General features: G+C 40.0%; 1 protein-coding gene across 1 annotated transcript; it reads left to right on the top strand.

Moving 5' to 3' along the window:
* Positions 1 to 8,726: 8,726 nt before the first annotated feature.
* Positions 8,727 to 19,617, top strand: HESX1 (HESX homeobox 1). Its single transcript, XM_032290259.1, has 5 exons — positions 8,727 to 9,092; positions 16,063 to 17,315; positions 18,110 to 18,309; positions 18,582 to 18,683; positions 18,780 to 19,617. The coding sequence occupies exons 2-5, from the start codon at positions 17,159 to 17,161 to the stop codon at positions 18,876 to 18,878; spliced, it is 558 nt and encodes a 185-aa protein (XP_032146150.1). The 5' UTR covers positions 8,727 to 9,092; positions 16,063 to 17,158; the 3' UTR covers positions 18,879 to 19,617.
* Positions 19,618 to 20,089: the final 472 nt, after the last annotated feature.

Here is a 20,089-nt window from a genome sequence, read left to right as displayed (position 1 = left end):
AGCCTGGAGTGCAGTGGCACGATCATAGCTCACTGCAGCCTTGACCTCCTGGGCTCAGGTAATCCTCCCACCTCAGCCTCCCAGGTAGCTGGGACTACAGATGCATACCACCATGCCTGGCTAATTCTTGTGTTTTTTTGTAGCGATAAGTTCTCCCTCTTTTCCCAGGCTGATCTCTAACTGCTGGGCTCAAGTGATCTGCCCACCTCAGTCTCCGGCCTCCCAAAGTGCTGGCATTATAGGTGTGAGCCAACATGCCCAGCCCAGATAACCCTAAATGAAGGACATTCTACAAAGTAGCTGACTATAATCTTCAAAAAGTGTCAAGATCATGAAGGTCAAGATACTGAGGATCTGTTGCTGATTCAATGAGACTTAAGAGACACAATTGAAGATAATGTGTGATTCTGAACTGGATTATTTTACTGTGAAGGATGCTATTTGGGGCAATGAGTGAAACTTGAATGGGGTTTGATGATAACCTGGTAGCGATGTAATCAATGTTAATTTCTTGATTTTGATGGTTTGATTGTGATTAGGAGGAAGTCCTTGTTTGCAGGAAAAACACTACTCAGGGTTGATGGGGCATCATGTCAACAACTACTCTCAAATGGCTGGAGAGAGAGATTTTGGACTGTACTTGCAACTTTTAAGTAAGTTTGAGATTGTTTAAAAATTAAATCAAAAATGTTAAAAATTAAAACCAGATACATAGCTATAATCACAAATAGACCAATGAACATGATACATGGCTAAATTGTTTATTTTTGCCTTAACATTTTTCTGTTTTTAAAGAGAGACTATTAAATAGGTGTCTTGGCTATAGAAAAGAAGAAACTGTGGGTCCTGGAAAGTGGTAAGACCTCTGGACACTCAAAGTAAAATATTCCAAAGTTCATCTTTGCTCTTTTCTATCCCTACTTTCATGAGGACCTAGATACCACTGAGAATTCTCATACCTCCCTAGAAGAATCCATTGGTAACCATGGCAGCTGCCTTATTTGATTACAACCTTTTAGAAATATATATTTATTTTAAAGCATTTCTGAGTTGCTTGATTTCTGAAATGTTATTTGCAGTCTTCTAGTACTAAAATTAACTCACTTATTTAGGTTATATGTGTGAGATATATGACAATAACATTTACTATTCTAGGTAAGGTTATTCCCTAAAATGTTTTTAGATCTTTATCATTTATCACATTCTGTCCATTTTTGCTAGAATTTTACCATTTCATTCTGGGAACTTTGTCTTAATTCTGAAATAATTCAGTTTGCTAAACACTTGCTCATTTGTTTATATAATTAGAAATACAATTTGTATTTTGATTGATAAATCCTCCTTTATCTATATTCCCTTCTTAATTAAGGATACCATCGTTCACCTGGTCATCTAAGCTAGAAATATGAGAATCACGTTAACTTTCTCCCCTGCCCCTCAACAGACAAGCACACACACCACCACCTCTGATGGGCCTTATATTATGCTGCTTTTCTCTGATCTTTTCTTGAAACATCTCTGCCTCAAGACATCTCTGAAAAGCTGTTATAATAGCATTGGTAACAGCAATAAATGAGTAATAGCAAGTAGTTTACATAATGGCTACTATGTGTCAGTCTCTATTTCAAGAGCTTTGCAGATATTAACATATTGGATCCTAAATTAGGCACTATAATTATCCCCATTTTATGGTAGAAGAAACAGGCTCAAAAACGCGAAGTTATATACTCAAAGTCACATAGCTAAGAAGAGCTGGAATTTGGACTCAGATAATCTGACATCAGAGTTGGGTTGTTAACCCTTCCTCAGTCTTATTCAACCTCACCCAAGTATATTTGGGCCATTTTCTATTCCCATAGTCACTTGTGCCTGTATCTTTATTTTATTATGTTATAGTTGTGTGTGTACATACTGGTGTTCCTAGAAGACTAAAGGGAACGTTATTATTTATATTTACTTAAGTAGAGAGAATAATGAATCCACATATACCGGTCTCTCTAATTCAACACTTATCAACATTTTACAACACCTGCTTCAATTATCTCTTTCTTGGTTTTCTTTCTGTTTTCCTAAAATATTTGAAAGCAACACCCAGATATCATGAAACTTCACCTGTAAATACTTTAGTATCTTTTAAACGGGCATATTTTTAGGCTACGATAATCACATTATCATACCTAATAAAATTAACATTAATTACTATCCTCTTGATCATGAGTCTCTTGAAGGCAGAAATGATTTCATCTCTGTGCTCCGAATCCTAGTGCACTCCTCAAATTATATTGACGTTTAACAAATGTTTGTTATGGTTGAAAAGTTTATATATGTATTTATTATTATTATTATTATTATTATTATTTTGAGATGGAGTCTTGCTCTGTCGCCCGGGCTGGAGTACAGTGGTGAAATCTTGGCTCACTGCAACCTCCTCCTCCCGGGTTCAAGTGATTCTCCTGCCTAAGCCTCCCCAGTAGCTGGGATTACAGACACGAACCACCACACCCAGCTAATTTTGTTGAGATGGAATTTCACTGTTGGCCAGGCTGGTCTTGAACTCCTGACCTCGTGTCCACCTACCTCAGCCTCCCAAAGTGCTGGGATTACAGGTATGAGCCACCATGCCCAGCCAGAAAGTTTGTTTTTTAAGTTGTTTAAAGCCATAATGTTTATCCTCCAGGAACAATGTTAAAAATAACTATCAGGTTCTTGGGTTAACTGACAACTACCATTTAATCTACAGCAATTAGATTATATAGCGCTAAAGTTTAGGCTACAGCCCTTTGGAGCCCTAAATCCTAAACCATTTTATATTTGAATATTGAGTCTGAGAAAAACCTGAGTCCAATTTAGCTCAGCCCTGAGTTTTCTTGTTCCCACTGTCAATGCAGGGAGGACATTAAGAACAAGGGCTCGACTGGATGAGAGTGTTCATTGGTAAAGATTTCTTAGAAGGAAATATGGCAGCATCCACTAAAAAGTAATATGCTCTTCAAAGAAATTTTTCCATGGAGATACTCCTGCATGTGTGCTAACATGTATGTAAAAGATGCTTATTGCCAAAATGGTATAGTAAAAAATTGGAGACAGCATATATTCCTCATTATCAGGGGTATAGATTGATAAATTATGGTTCATCCATTTATAGTTCCAAGCAGCTGTTGAAGGGAGAGGCAGAGCTATACGTTTGTGGTGTGTGTGTGTACATGTGCACACTATGGGAGAGTGGACCACATTACAGAACAGTACACATGTTTGACTCCATGTCGATAAAAATATATACATGTGTGCATCCTCCTATTTACATCAAAGTATTTTAAAAGACGGGCAGGAGAAATGCTAAGTTGTTAGTGGTGATAGCCAGTAAGCTGGGGAACTAAAATGGGGTAAAAGTGAAGAAGACTATCATATTTTACTCATGTACTGTGTTATAGGATGAATCTTTTTTTTAAAATTTATGTTTTTTTCTCTCACTACTTGGATCAGTATAGAATGAATCTTTTAAAAACAAAAATGCATTTGTCTTTTGGTTGGCTTCATATCAAATTTTTTAAATCAAGGGCTTGATATGTGCAAAACATTATACTGTAAATAATTTTAACTGATTTGAAAATGAAAGACATAATACTTTACTCTTTTGAGATTTGAGAAGAGCAAAGGCCAAAATGCTTTTTAATTGTTATAAAGTGAATCTACTCAATAAATTTATTTAACATTTCCTATGTGACAGTCACTGTGCTGGGTGCAGGGAGAGATAGAAGACTGTATGAAACAGACCTGCTCTCCTGAACGTAGTAATTACTGGGAAAGATCCTGTGTGTCTCTAGTAACAATGGCAGACAAGGGCCATAGAAACCACAGAGTACCAGATGCTGGAGAGGATGTGGAGAAATAGGAACACTTTTACACTGTTGGTGGAAGTGTAAATTAGTTCAACCATTGTGGAAGACAGTGTGGCCATTCCTCAAAGACCTAGAAATAGAAATTCCATTTGACCCAGCAATCCCATTACTGGGTATATATATCCAAAGGATTATAAATCGTTCTACTATAAGGACACATGCACACGAATGTTCATTGCAGCACTGTTTACAATAGCAAAGACCTGGAACCAACCCAAATGCCCATCGATGATAGACTGGAGGGAAAATGTGGCACATATACACTATGGAATATTATGCAGCCATCAAAAACGATGAGTTCGTGTCCTTTGTAGGGACCTGGATGAACCTGAAAACCATCATTCTCAGCAAACTGACACAAGAACAGAAAATCAAACACCGCATGTTCTCAGTCATAGGTGGGTGTTGAACAATGAGAACACATGGACACAGGGAGGGGAGCACTACACACTGGGGTCAGTTGGGGGGGAAATAGGGGGGAAATAGGGGAGGGACAGCGGGGGGTGGGGAGTTGGGGAGAGATAGCATGGGGAGAAATATAGGTGAAAGGGAGGAAGGCAGCAAATCACACAGCCACGTGTGTACCTATGCAACAAACTTGCATGTTCTTTACATGTATCCCAAAACCTAAAATGCAATTAAAAAAAAAAAGAAAAAATACTGTAAACAGTTAAAAAAAAAAAGAAAGAAAAAAGAAAAAGAAACCACAGAGTGCCACAAATATGAACTGTTCAACATGAGTCAAGATTTTTAGATTTTTTTTGTTTTTTTTCTTTGAGACAGAGTCTCACTCTGTCGCCAGGCTGGAGTGCAGTGGCGCAATCTCGGCTCGCTGCAACTTCTGCCTCCCAGATTCAAGGAATTCTCCTGCCTCAGCCTCCTGAGTAGCTGAGACTACAGGCACAGGCCATCATGCCCAGCTAATTTTTGTATTTTTAGTAGAGACAGGGTTTCACCATGTTGGCCTGGTTGGTCTCAATCTCTTGACCTCGTAATCTGCCCGCCTCAACCTCCCAGAGTGCTAGGATTACAGACATGAACCACCAAGCCTGGCCTTTTTTTTTTTTTTTTTTTTGAGAGAAGGCCTCTCTCTGTCACCCAGACTGGAGTGCACTGGCATGATCACAGCTCACTGCAGCCTCAACCTCCCATGTTTAACCAATCTCCCCACCTCAGCCTGCTGAGTAGCTGGGACCACAGGTTTGTGCTACCACGCCCGGCTAATTTTCAATTTTTGAAGAGACAAGTTCCCACTGTGTTCCCCAGGAAGGTCTTGAACTCCTGGGTTTAAGCAATTCTCCCACCTCGGCTTCTCAAAGTGCTGGGATTACAGGCATGAGACATGGCACCTAGCCTAAACTCGGATTTTTAAATAAATACACTATCTCAATTTTTATTACATTTTAGTTACGGAATGCCATATTGTCTTCTATTTTGTGGATTACCCTGGAGTGATAACATATGTAGTTCACAGAAAACTGGGATTACCTTACACAGTAAAAAACAATGGCAACCAATAGTTAAACCCTGTTCAAGTAAATTTAAATAATAAACAATAGTAGTACAGCATTTAAGTTACATGTCAGGTTTCGAATGTCACATCTTGGCTAATTCCATCTATCCATCCATTTAATTGACTTATTTAACATTTAACAAATTTTATTGAATGTCTACTTGGGCATTGTTCTAGGAATCACTGAAGGTATTGCAATAAAAAATAAAATATTTTAAAAACATTTTAACATCAAAAATACTGAAAGTCTGAAATCAGTGCAATTTCTAATCAAAAGTAAGGAAGGGGCAAGGTTCACTGGAGCTTTGCTTATTCCATTTCTTATTACACTCACAGCATAATAATTGTATGGCTGGCTTACAGAATTCTCTGCCAAAATACCTCAGATCTAGTACAATTTTCCTGATGTTAATGATTTAGATATTAATTGAAATACACAATTTAAAAATAAATTTTTGGCCGGGCGCGGTGGCTCAAGCCTGTAATCCCAGCACTTTGGGAGGCCGAGGCGGGTGGATCACGAGGTCAAGAGATCGAGACCATCCTGGTCAGCACGGTGAAACCCCGTCTCTACTAAAAAAAAAATACAAAACATTAGCTGGGCATGGTGGCGCGTGCCTGTAATCCCAGCTACTCAGGAGGCTGGGGCAGGAGAATTGCCTGAACCCAGGAGGCGGAGGTTGCGGTGAGCTGAGATCGCGCCGTTGCACTCCAGCCTGGACAACAAGAGCGAAACTCCGTCTCAAAAAAAAAAAAACATTTTTATCAAAAAAAGATTTATATGTTCATAAAACAAGACAAAATATAAACCTCTCCATTTTTACTTAATCTTATATTTATAGATATTTGAAATGTAGACTGTCCCTTTTATTCCTAAAATCTCTTCTCTTTGATGTCAATGTCAGACTTTTTTCTCATATCCAAGTAAGTGAAAGATACTGAGTATCATATGCAAAGTTTTCAGTTTTTTCCTTAATTGATTAGTACACTTTAATATTTAAACTATGAGATCATTGGTGAAGATGTTGCAGTGGCCATTAATTGGTAAAGTCAATAAAACAGGATTTGGAGACAGAAAATACAAGTCAAATCACTTCCACTTTGTGGTTAGTGACTTCTGGGTATTAAAACTGTGCTCTCAGTTTCTGTTTTTTCAGCTACAAAATAATAAAAGATTTGTGAGAAGATTAAACACAAATATGCTAAAATGCTGGAGAAGCTATAAAGCTCTGTAGATATTTTGTGTTTGTATTCATTATAACACTGTGCTAAATAAACAGCATTTATTAGAAACCAGCAGTAGATATTATTTTAATGGTGAAATACTGTTCTGAAGTCGGAATAAAACAAAGGTGTTTGCTCCTATCATCACTATTTTCTTTTCTTGTTGCCCAGGCTGGAGTGCAATGGTGTGATCTTGGCTCACTGCAACCTCCACCTCCTGGGTTCAAGCGATTCTCCTGCCTCAGCCTCCCGAGCATCGGACTACAGGCGTGTGCCACCACACTCAGCTAATTTTTTGTATTTTTAGTAGAGATGGGGTTTCACCATGTTGGCCAAGCTGGTCTCAAACTTCTAACCTCAGGTGATCCACCCCACCTTGGTGTCCCAAAGTGTTGGGATTATAGGCATTAGCCACCTCGCCCAGGCTATGATCATTATTTTCAATATTGTTCTATAATTCTAGACCAGCACTGTGCAGTAAGACTTCTTGCAGTTATGGAAGTGTTCTCTGTCTGTGCTATTTGATATGGAGCCACTAGCTGTGTGTGTCCATCCAAGTTTAAATTAAATTAAACTTAATTACATTTGAAATTCAGTTCCTCAGTTGCACTAACATTTCAAATGCTCATTAGCCACATGTAGCTAGTGGCTACCATATTAGATAGCTCAGATGAAGAACATTTTCAGCATCCCAGAAAACTCAATTGGTTTAAAAGTTCTAATAGTCCAGAATTACAGAACAATGTTGAATAAGAGAGATACTGAAAGCATCACATATTTATCCATCCATCAATCCATTTTATGTTTTGTGGTTTTTTTGTTTGTTTGTTTTTTGAGATACAATCTCACTCACTCTGTCACACAGGCTGGAATGCAGTGGTGCTATCATGGCTCACTGCAACCTCGCCTCCCCAGTTCAAGCTATTCTTGTGACTCAGCCTCCCAAGTAGCTAGGATTACAGGCATGACCAACACGCTCGGCTAATTTTTGTATTTTTAGTAGAGGCAGGGCTTTATCATATTGGCCAGGCTGGTCTCGAACTGACTTCAAGTGATCAGCCCACCTTGGCCTCCCAAAGTGCTGGAATTACAGGCGTGAGCCATCACACCTGGCCTACAACTTACTTTAAAATGTGTAAAACAAGGCTGGGCACCATTGTTCACGCCTATAATCTCAGCACTTTGGGAGGCCAAGGTGGGTGGATCACTTGAGGTCAGGAGTTCGAGACCAGCCTGGCCAACTTGGTGAGACCCCATCTCTACTAAAAAAAAATACAAAAATTAGCCAGGCATGGTGGTGCGGGTCTATGATCCAAGCTGCTAGGGAGGTTGAGGCAGGAGAATCACTCGAACCCAGGAGGCAGAGGCTGCAGTGAGCTGCGATCGCACCACTGCACTCCAGCCTGGGAGACAGAGCAAGATTCCGTCTCAATAAATAAATAAATAAATAAATAAAGTTGTAGACATCAATGTACTTCCCCCTTAAACTCTTTAGCATCCATAACATTGACTAGTTAAGTACTTATTATTTTATAGATAAAATTTTGCATACAGTGAACAAATTTTAGAGTACCAATCAATGAGTATTGGCAAATGCATACAGCTGTATAATCCAAATCCTGTCAAAACATAAAACATAACCATCACCCCAAAAAGTTTCCTCATTTTTCTTCCCATTTAGTTCCTACCATCACCCCCACCTTCTGAAGACAATGAAGAAACAAACAAAAATTTCACTTTGATAGAAAAATGGGCTGAGGGCATACACTGTCATTTCACAAAACAGGAAATATACATTGACCAATAAACCTGTAAAGAAATAAATGCCCAACCTTACTTCAATGTGAAACAAATTATTTTATATGTCAGATTGGCAATAATTTAAAATGTCTATAACAGGAAGTTTTGGCCAGGGTGTGGGGAAGGGCACTCTCACGACAACCCAAAATGCTCTTTAACTTATCCAGAGTATATTTCAATAATTATATACATTTTTTATTTTATGAATTCTACTTAGTTCTTTTAAAAATCTTCCCAGTCATTTGTGATAATTTCTTTTTCTTGTCCCTGTTGATGATTCTAACTCTTAGTTCTTTAAACTTTCATTTATTAGGTATTTTAAATTCTGTTGTTGTTAACTCCCATATCTGAATTTCTTCTAGACCTGTATTAGTTATGGTATAGACTTGACTGCTATAACATACAGACCCCAAATAAGAAGACAGACATTTATTCTTTGTCCAAGTAGGTAGTCCAGTACTGATATGGAAAGTCCAATCTACTATCCACGGGGCTCCAAGTCCTCTCTTTCATTACACTGCTATTCCCAACATTTCATCGGTTCCCGCCATCTTGTCCACAGTCCAGACAGTAGAAAAGAGAAAATGGGAGTCACCCCTACCTTTTGATAGCTGGGCCTGAAAGTGAGACACATTGCTTCTGCTCACATCTCATAGGTAAGAAGTCACATGACCACACCTATATGCTAGGCAGTCTGGGAAATGTCATTGTTAACCTTTACCTAAAAATCATATTGTGGCTGGTGCAGTGGCTCATGCCTATAATCCTAGCACTTTGGGAGGCCAAGGAGGGTTGGATCACTCGAGGTCAGGAGTTCAAGACCAGCTTGGCCAATATGGTGAAACCTCATCTCTACTAAAAATACAAAAGATTAACTGGGCATGGTGGCACCCACCTGTAATCCCAGTTACTCAGAAAGTTGAGGCAAAAGAATTGCTTGAACCCAGGAGGTGCAGGTTTCAGTGAACCAAGATCGTGCCATGGCACTCCAGCCTGGGCGACAGACTAAGACTCTATTTAAAAAAAAAAAAATTATATTGTTACTGAGGAAGGATAGAATGGATATTGGCAGACAACTAGCAGTTTCTGGAACAGGCTATAAATCTCATCGTTTCTGCTGGCTTTTCCTCGTGGGGTGACTGGCCTCACCTGCTTGATGATCTTTGATTATGAGCTTATATATGTGGAAATCTTGTGAATCCAAATTAGGAATGCTTTCCTCCAGACAAGGTTTGGTTTGCTTTTTCTAGGAACCAGGAGGAGGAGTCTTCAGCTCTCACCTACTACTAGTCTGAGGATTAGTATCTTGGTTGTTTTTTTTTTTTTTTTTCAAGGGGGAAATTTTTTTTTTTTTCCCAGGCTGGAGTGCAATGGTGCCATCTCAGCTCACCGCAACCTCTGCCTCCTGGGTTCAAGCAATTCTCCTGCCTCAGCCTCCCAAGTAGCTGGTATTACAGGCATGCACCACCATGCCCAGCTAATTTTGTATTTTTAGTAGAGACAGGGTTTCTCCATGTTGGTCAGGCTGGTCTTGAACTCCTGACATCAGGTGATCTGCCTGCCTCAGCCTCCCAAAGTGCTGGGATTACAGGTGTGAGCCACCAAACCCAGCTAATACCTTGATTTTTGATGCTAAAGATATTTACCCTTGGAGGTGACCCCATGTTTACCATTTGATTACTGATCACTGCTCCCAGTTCTGATTTCAGTGCTTGGGTACTGGTTTTGGTTTTTGTTTTGTTTGACGAACAAACAAATTTTCTCTTAAACTTGTTGGGATCTCAGCAATGCATTTAAAGGTATGTTTTATCTATCATCAAACTGTTTTGTAATAGAAGGGTGTTGCAAGGAATATGATCCAGCATATAGCCAGACCAAAAATGTCCCATTCACTCTTCAGTTTACTTTCGTCTGGCTTTTTCTCTACTTTCTAGACTTGCCAAAGCTGCCAATAACTTCTTTGTTAACAAACCTAGTGGATACATTTCTGTCTTCATGTTACTCAGCCTCTCAGTGACATTGACACAGTTGACCATCATTTATCATTTCACCTAATATAAACAAGCACTATTTTGTTTTGTTTTTGTTTTTTTGAGATGGTGTTTTTCTCCATCTCACCCAGGCTGGAGTACAATGGCATGATCTCAGCTCACTGCAACCTGAGCCTCCAGGATTCAAGCTATTCTCCTGCCTCAGGTTCCCCAGTAGGTGGGATTATAGGTGCATGCCACCACGCCCAGCTAATTTTTCTATTTTTAGTAGAGATGGGGTTTCATCATGTTGGCCTGGCTGGTCTTGAACTCCTGACTTCTAGTGACCCGCCCACATTGGTCTCCCGAAGTGCCGGAATTACAGGCGAAAGCTACCACTCCTAGCCCAAGCACTGTTTTGAATGCTAGGGCGTGAACAGAACACACAAAAAAAATCCTATAGAGAGGAAACAGACAATAAATGTATTAAATCTATATTTTGTAATATGGCCAAAGGTGGTTAAATGCTGTGGAATAGAAATGGGAGCAGGGCAAGGGACGTCAGGAGTGCTGGAAGAGAGATTGCAAATTAAAAGAGGAGAAATGTAGGCCTCATTGAGAAGATGATATTTGAGCAAATACTTGAAGTATATAAAGGGGTAAGCTGTGGGGAATCATAAGGGAGGAACATTACAGATGACAACAGCCAGTGTAAATGCCTTAAGGGAGGGTTGTGCCAGATATTTTCAGGAAGAGGAGGCAGAGTCCAGTGTGGCTAGAACAGAGCGAACATGGGAGGGAGAAATAGGAGGTGAGATCAAGTAGATAAGGAAGGCTGGCAGGTCATGTAGGGTACTGCAGGCCATTGTAAAGACTTTGACTTTTTTTGAGATGGGGAGTTGTTTTTTTTTTTTTTTTTTTTTTGAGACAGGGTCTTGCTCTGTTGCCTAGGCTGGAGTCCAGTGGTATAATTCACAGCAGCCTTGACCTCATGGGCTCAAGCGATCCTCCCACCTCAGCCTCCCAAATAGCTGGGACTATGGGTGCAGGCAACTATGACTGGCTAATTTTTTAATTGTTTTGTAGAGGTGGGGTCTCACTGTGTTGCCCAGGCTGATCTTGAACTCCTGGCCCCAAGCGATCCTCTGCCCCTGGCCACCCAAAATGCTGGGATTATAGGCATGAGCCACCATGCCCGGCCAGGAGCCATTTTTTGAGCAGAGTTGTGACATGAACTGACTTACATTTTTAAATGATCCCTCTGGCTGCTGTGTTCATAGAAAGCCATGAGGGGGTCCAGGGTGGAAGCAGGGGCCGCTAGAGATGCTATTGTAACCATTCTTTTCCTTGACCCTGTTCCCTCTGTTGACTATGTTCTTGTATCTCCAGATTTTTCTCCTGCCTTACAAGCTGCTCCTTTTCCAGTACCACTTCTGTCCCAATCTACAAATGTTGGAGCACCTTAGACTCAGTCCTGAGACCCTTCTTGTATCTAGCATCATTCCCTAATTTTTTTTATTTTTCAAGACAGGGTCTTATTCATTCATCCAGGCTGAAGTGCAGTGGCATGCACACAGTTCACTATAGCCTCCACCTTCTGGGCTCAAGGGATCCTCCTATCTCAGCCTCCCAAAGGTCTGGTATTACAGGCATGAGCCACTGCGCCCATCCACTGGATGATCTCATGCAAACCTATGGCTTCTAAAACCATCTCTTTGCTGGTGATACATAAACTTAGCACTGTAGCATTGAGCTTAAAGCAACTTGCTATCCAAACTGGAGCTGTTCATTTCTCCCCAAACATTTCATTCCCTAGCCCAGGCTTTCACATCCCAGTAAATGGTATTGTATTTGCTCAAGCCAAAAAAATAGTCATCTTTAATGCCTTCTTTTCCCTCACCTCCCTATCCAACCCATCAACAAGACATGTTCTTTAACCCCTGAATCAAAGCTATTTCCTCCAAAATACTATGTATAAAATAACCTCAAAAACCTCCGTGGAGCCAGTGTAATGGCTGGTGCCTGTGGTCACAGCTACTCAGGAAGCTGAGGCAGGAGGACTGCTTGACCCCCAGAGTTCAAGACCAGCCTAGACAACATAGTGAGACCCTATCTCTAAAACATAAAATAAATAAATAAATAATAAAAAAAGAAAAAACTTCAGTGGCTTAAACAATGAATATTTTTCTCACAAAACTGCTGGTCAGTTGATATTTGGCTGAGATTGACTGGGCTTGGCTGACTTGACTGCAGGATACGGGATGAGTTAGGATCTGATCCATGTGTGTTCATTCCGGGGCTCAGGCTGAAGGGCAGCAGCTGTCCCAGGGATGATCTCATAGTGAAGTCAAAAGCACAAGATGGGGCTGGGCACCTGTTATCCCAGCACCTTGGGAGGATGAGGCATCCAGATCACTTGAGGTCAGGAATTTGAGACCAGCCTGACCAACATAGTGAAACCCCATCTCTACTAAAAATACAAATTACATGCCTGAATCCCAGCACTTTGGGAGGCTGAGGCAGAAGGACCACTTGAGGTCAGGAATTTAAGACCAGCTTGACCAGTATGGTGAAACCCCATGTCTACTAAAAATAAAAAAATTAGTCAGGTGTAGTGACGTTCACCTGTAGTCCCAGCTACTCAGGAGGCTGAGGCAGGAGAATCACTTGAACCTGGCAGGTGGAGGTTGCAGTGAGCAGAGATTGCACCACTGCACTCTAGCCTGGGGGACAGAATAAGACTATGTCAATTAAAAAAAAAAAAAAAAAACGCAAGTGGGCACACCGAGCTTCTGCTCCCATCACTTCCCATTGGCCAGTCAAGCCTAAAATCAGGAGGTGGGAAGTACACTGTTTCCACCATGAAACCACAGCAAGGGGATGGTTATACATGATTTTATGGGGATTGAAGAATTGGGACCAAGTATTCAATTTTTCAATCTCCCATAACCTTCTAAAGAATTGCACTTCTCACCGGGCGTGGTGGCTCACGCCTGTAGTCCCAGCACTTTGGGAGGCCGAGGCGGGTGGATCACCAGGTCAAGAGATAGAGACCAACCTGGTCAATATGGTGAAACCCCATCTCCACAAAAAATACAAAACATTAGCCGGGCATGGTGGCGCGCGCCTGTAATCCCAGCTACTCAGGAGGCTGAGGCAGGAGAATTGCCTGAACCCAGGAGGCGGAGGTTGCGGTGAGCCGAGATCGTGCCATCGCACTCCAGCCTGGGTAACAAGAGTGAAACTCTGTCTCAAAAAAAAAAAAAAAAAAAGAATTGCAGTTCTCTCCAAACCTACCCTCTCTACTGTCAAATGATCATCATCTTTTGCCTCTAAACATGTGTGTTTTCACCAGTGTATCCCTCACACCTAGAACAATGCCTAGCAGGTAGTATAAGCTTAGTAAATAATGTGTTCAGTAAGTAACTCCAAACTGATCTCCCTGGTTACACTCACTTCTCTCTAATCCCTTTCCACAGAGCAGCCAGGGTAAGGTTTAAAAACATAAATTCTATTATATCAGTCCCAGCTTAAAACTCTACTCTGGCTTCTCTATGCACTGGAACTCCTTACCATGTCCTTTAAAGGCCATCCATTACCCAGCCTGTCCGTCCTGGCTCTCCAAATGCACCCGGTACCACCACCTCCTCAAATATTTCAAGTGGTTTTCTCCTTATTTTATTATTTTTTTTTCGAGATGGGGTTTCACCATGTTGGCCAGGCTGGTCTTGAACTCCTGACCTCAGGTGATCTGCCCACCTCAGCCTCCCAAAGTGCTGGGATTGCAGGTGTGAGCCACCACGCCCAGCCTATTATTATTATTATTATTATTATTTGAGATAGAGTCTCGCTTTGCCACCAGGCTGGACTGCAGTGGCACTATCTCAGCTCACTGCAACCTCCACCTCCCAGGTTCAAATGATTCTCCTGCCTCAGCCTCCCGAGTAGCTGGGACTACAGGCACCTGCCACCACACCCAGCTAATTTTTGAGTTTTTAGTAGAGACAGGGTTTTTCCATGTTGGCCAGAACAGTCTCAATCTCCTGACCTCATGATCCACAAGCTCCGGCCTCCCAAAGTGCTGGGATTACAGGTGTGAGCCACTGCACCCGGCTGCAAGTGCTTTTCAACTGCAAGACCTTTGTACTTGCTGTTCCCTCGGAGTGCAGTGCTTTTTTTCAGGCTCTTGGCATTCTAGCTCAGCTTCAGCGAAAATGCCACTTCCTCAGGCCCTCCTCCACCACTGACCACTGACCACCGTACTTAAAGTTACTCACTCCCGTTATGTTGCATCCCCGTCACCTTGTTCACTCCTTTCAGTGTATTTATCACACCATGGAATTACCATGTTTTGTTCATCACTGATCTCTAGCACCTATAATAATGTCTGGCACATATTAAGTGACCTATAAAAATTGTTGAGGCTAAGCATGGTGGCTCACACCTGTAATGCCACCACTTTGGGATCCCACTACTTTGGGAGGTTGAGGCGGGTGGATCACTTGAGGTCAGGAGTTCAAGATTAGCCTGGTCAACCTGGTGAAACCCATGTCACTACTAAAAATACAAAAATTAGCCAGGCATGGTGGTGCGCACCTGTAATGCCAGCTACTGGGGAGGCTGAAGCGGGAGAATTGCTTGAACCCAGGAGGTGGAGGCTGCAGTGAGCCAACATCATGCTACCACACTCCAGCCTGGGCAACAGAGTGAGATTCTGTCTCAAACAAACAAACAAATCTATTGGGGAGTATATGAGAAAAGCCTTCCCTCACATTTTTAGATGATTTTTACTGCCTTTAATTTTCATCTATTCATCCATATATAAAATGATATTATGTAAATCCAAAAAAAATAAATTTAAGCTGAATAAAAATACTGGAACATATTTGTTAATGAAGAAGTTGAGAACTGGAGTTGCTCCGGCGTGTGCTGTGGCATCCTTCTGCCTTGTGCCTCTGAGGCACTCATCTGTGGGGCTTAGGGGCTCAGTGAGGCCTACACTGACGTCTACTCTTCCACCTCCTGCACTGATTCATCTTACCTGGTTCACCTGTTTCCTTTTCCCATTCTTATCCTGGCCAACATACTAGATAATTTACCTAAAATTATTATTTGTTTCCTGTCTCCCACTCTGCACCACTGTGAGCCCTATGAAGGCAAGGATAGTATTTTGTTTTGTTTTGTTTTTTTCTGGCTCTGAGTAGGTGCTCAACCAATTGTGGAAGGAAATAATGAATGTCTCAAAGAAAGCAAGCTGGGAAGGTCCTGTATTCTCTCACTTCCTCCTAGTCGTCGCAGATTAAGATACCCCCCACCTTTGCACAATCAACATCTCAGCACTATGTACAAAATCTCCATGAGGTGTAAATGTTCACTGCTTTATTCATCCACAGAATGGTTTTACACGTATATTTATAAATCCGTGTGCCTGTTGATGTTTTGCATGTGAGATCCTTTATTTACCTGAGAGCTTTCATGAGGAAGAATTTAGCTCAATATTTGTGAGATCATGATAGGATAACAGCTGATGAAGATAAGTGCCACCCTATAGAGGCTGTTTCTGCTATGAGTGGAGACTGTTATTCCTCTTCCCTGAAGGAAAGTCTAGCAGTTGTTTAAATAATGAATAAAGCTAAGCACGTAAATTTATCTTCAGGAAGGTACTGGAAGAAGAGGAGGAGCAGAGTACAAGAACTACAAGTACTCCTTTTGTGGGAAATAGCCAGTTCAGAATCTTCCCAGTCATCAGCTATACTTTTCTTGGGATAATGAAATCAAAACATTCTGTACTTGGTTATTTTCACAAGCCTTTTCATCTTCAAATACTCCCTCCTTTGCCCATCCCTCAAAAGATCAACAGTGGGAAATTTTTCTTTAAAAGTAAACTATGTTCTTTTCTTTAAAATAACCATTATAGAGAAATTATTCTCTTTAAGTAGTCATGCTTCTAAATTGCTTGGAGGCGATTACATATGAACCTTCCTATAAACTTGTATCTCTCTCACTTAAAAGAAAAGAGAAAGGAAAGGAATTAGCCCATTAATTATTTAAAATACTTGGTGCAACTGTTCCTATGAATTAATCCAGGCACTTGGAAGAAAATTACACTCCGTGTTAATATCATTGCCAACCTTTTCCACTATGCTGCACTCCAAATACTATTGTGTTTTCAATGACAACATTCCCTATTACATATGCATATGAAAAACAGGCATTTTCATCAGAATTACCGTAATAGCATTAAGAGATTATTTTTTCCAATTTCCTTGGAAGAAAATTCACTTAAATTAGATTATTTATTACTTGACTGCTCTTGTATCTTGCCTGTATGTTTAGGTAACTGGAGCCCATGAAAGTATAAACTTCAGAATAAAAAGCATGATTTTATACATTAATGACTTCAAATAAAAGAGGAATGCCACATTTGTGCATCACTTCTTTCGAGAAAGTTAAGTCTGTGTTCTGCTTAGGAGAGATAACACTTTTTGTCCCAGTAGGTGGCCCCCCTGGTGTAGCCATTAGTTGCTAATTACTTGCAAACAAATAAACAATTAACTCCTTAAGCTTCTGGCTGGGCAAGTGTTCATTGACATGCTAAAACTTTCTAAGACAGGATTTTAATTAGTGACGTTCTAAATCCAGCCCCCTTGTCAGCGTAGCTGTAAGGTGAATTGCAGGAAGATCCCAGCCTTATACACGTGGGGCAGAGCCAGCAGAGGCCAGAGCTGTTGCTCTGCACAGACCACGAGAGGATGTCTCCCAGCCTTCAGGAAGGCGCTCAGCTCCGGGAAAGCAAACCCTCAACTTGCTCCTTTTCAATTGAGAGAATCTTAGGAATGGACCAGAAGACAGACTGTGTTCCATTAATGAAACCCCACAGGCCCTGGGCAGACACCTGCAGCTCCTCAGGTATGCCACAACTTAATTGTTTCAATTATTTGTTATTTCATTTACGGTGTTTATTTTTTTGCCCTTTATCTCATACTACATAGAGTCTAGGACTTTTATTTTATTCGATTCTATTTTTTTCTGAGACAGTTTTGCTCTTGTTGCCCAGGCTGGAGTGCAGTGGCACAATCTCAGCTCACTGCGACCCCCACCTTCCTGGTTCAAACGATTCTCCTGCCTCAGCCTCCTGAGTAGCTTGGATTACAGGCATGCATAACCACACCTGGCTAGTTTTTCTATTTTTAGTAGAAATGGGGTTTTACCGTGTTGGACAGGCTAGTCTCAAACTCCTGACCTCAGGTGATCTGGCTGCCTCGGGCTCCAAAGTGTTGGGATTACAGGTGAGCCCAGCCAGAGTCTAGAACTTTTAAAGCCTCCAGCTGAGTCCTGTGGGAAATGAAAAGAATATAACAGTTTTGGATCGAGCAAAGTGGATATAAAGTTCGATCACAGGAAATGCCAAGAACCTGCACTTACTTCAGAAGATCTCTCTCTGTGTTTGATACATCAGATATTTGAAATCTCTTTTCACTGAAAAATAAACAACATTTAGAGACCAAAGAGGCAGGATTACCAAGACAGGATCTTCATTTTTTATTGGTTTTCAGTTTTTGGTTGATGGGGGCTGATTCTCTTGTGAAACTCAGAAGAATTCCACTAGGAAATGAAAGGTGAGTCCCTGAAACTACCTCTTATAGAGCTTTGTGAAACATAAGACTGACCATCTAAAATGGGGTTTATTTTTCTGTTTTTAGGTAAAGATGGTAACTTATGTCTACATGTCCCAAATCCTCCCAGTGGGATTTCATTCCCTAGCATGGTGGATCACCCAATACCAGAAGAAAGAGCTTCAAAATATGAAAATTACTTTTCAGCCTCAGAAAGACTGTATTTGAAAAGAGAGTTGAGTTGGTATAGAGGCCGAAGACCAAGAACTGCTTTTACTCAAAACCAGGTGGGAAGTTTTTTCACCCAATAATGATAATAAAAGCTTTTAATTGACACCAAGTTGAGCAAAAGTCATTCACTTTGGTATCTCAGTTTAGAAGCCTTATTAATGAAACAATAGACTATCATATTTTAACAATTTCTAAGTAATCATTTTTAAAAAGGCATCCAGATTAATTGCCAATATTTAAATGCAGTCATTTTGCTCTAGAAATTAAAGCTCATTTTTGGTGACATACTGAATATCAACATTTTAAAGATTTATTTTCTTATTCTTAGATTGAAGTGTTAGAAAATGTCTTTAGAGTAAACTGCTATCCTGGCATTGATATTAGAGAAGACTTAGCTCGAAAATTGAATCTAGAGGAAGACAGAATCCAGGTAATTTTCAAATTTAGTTGTTATTCATGATGGTTGAAATGTTAAAAATAATAAAATAATCTTTCTGAGACCTATTTTATTTTTCCTTAATTTTAGATTTGGTTCCAAAATCGGCGTGCAAAACTGAAAAGGTCCCATAGAGAATCACAATTTCTAATGGCGAAAAAAAATTTCGACACAAATCTCCTGGAATAGATAGAAAATTAAACAAGTGAAATTATCTTCTAATTGCAGAGCATGAAGAATCAGTGGAAATATTAAGTGTTAAAATGTGATGTTTTCTTTACTGCATTTAATCTGCATATTGTCATTTTTTTCCAAAAATATATTGTAAATAATTACTATTATAGCATGGTACATATTATATTTGGGCACTTTTAGTTATAGTAAAGACCTTTCTTATATATTTTAATAATCATTTTCAGAAAAGATTGCTATTTTTTAAGTGAGCAAAATTAACCTAATAAATTAGTTTGTTAAAATCAATAGACTCATGACTAAGTGATTCCACAAGTTGGATTCTATTTGTAAAATATTTCAAGTGAAATCATCTGAAGAGCAAAGATGTGAGTTGTTTCCATTAGTTTCCTCAATGTACATTTGGAACATGATTATTCTTAACTATATTATAGGTTATGATTTATTGACAAATCTTGAACTTCTCTTGATTAATAGCATAAAGCAGTGAGAATTTCTCATCATCTATCAAAACAAATTCTTAAAGTGTTAGTTTCAAGTTTTTTCAAGCAAAGTCATTATGCCAAAGTAGAAATATACAAGCATCATCTATCATATTATATGCCATTGGTATTGAATTGCACAGAAGAATTAAGCAACAAACAAAAAATTAAGCTACCAAAAAAATGCAAAATTTTAGTGTTCTAGTTTAATTTTGTACTTTCATTCAATAAAGTGATAGTGATCATCTAGCTTATATTTATTTCCAGTTTAATGATTTCCAATCAACTGCAAAATTAGGTTGACTGAGAAGGCAGGATAACTGACCTACCTTTTGTAAGTGCTTTGACATAGTCACTGGAAATAATCAGGATGTTTTCTAAGTGACAAAAACTATGTGCCTTCATTTCTCATTTTCTCATTTTACCTGCCAATTCAAGATGGGACTAGAATAAGATATATAACAAGAAGGGAACCCTCTCCACTGGAAATGTAAGTATTTGTTTTCTAGTTAATGGAATACCTAAGTGGGTGTTTTTGTTCTCTCTTTTTTTGAAATGTCAGCTTAAGACGCTGACTTTGTCCACTGGAAGCCAAACTTCAGCTTTGTCCATTTGAATAGAATTCTCCCTTGCTTCTCTTTTCTTTCTATCCTCTGTCCTTTATGATGTCCCAGTGATGATCAGGTGTGAAGTTCTCATTGCGTTATTGAATCTATAACCACTATA

The sequence above is a fragment of the Sapajus apella genome, unplaced genomic scaffold (genome assembly GCF_009761245.1).
Source record: "Sapajus apella isolate SASKATOON/1434 unplaced genomic scaffold, GSC_monkey_1.0 scaffold23, whole genome shotgun sequence".
Lineage (NCBI taxonomy): Eukaryota > Metazoa > Chordata > Mammalia > Primates > Cebidae > Sapajus > Sapajus apella.
Note: the sequence above shows the minus strand (reverse complement) of the source record. Positions and strands in the feature narration are given on the sequence as shown.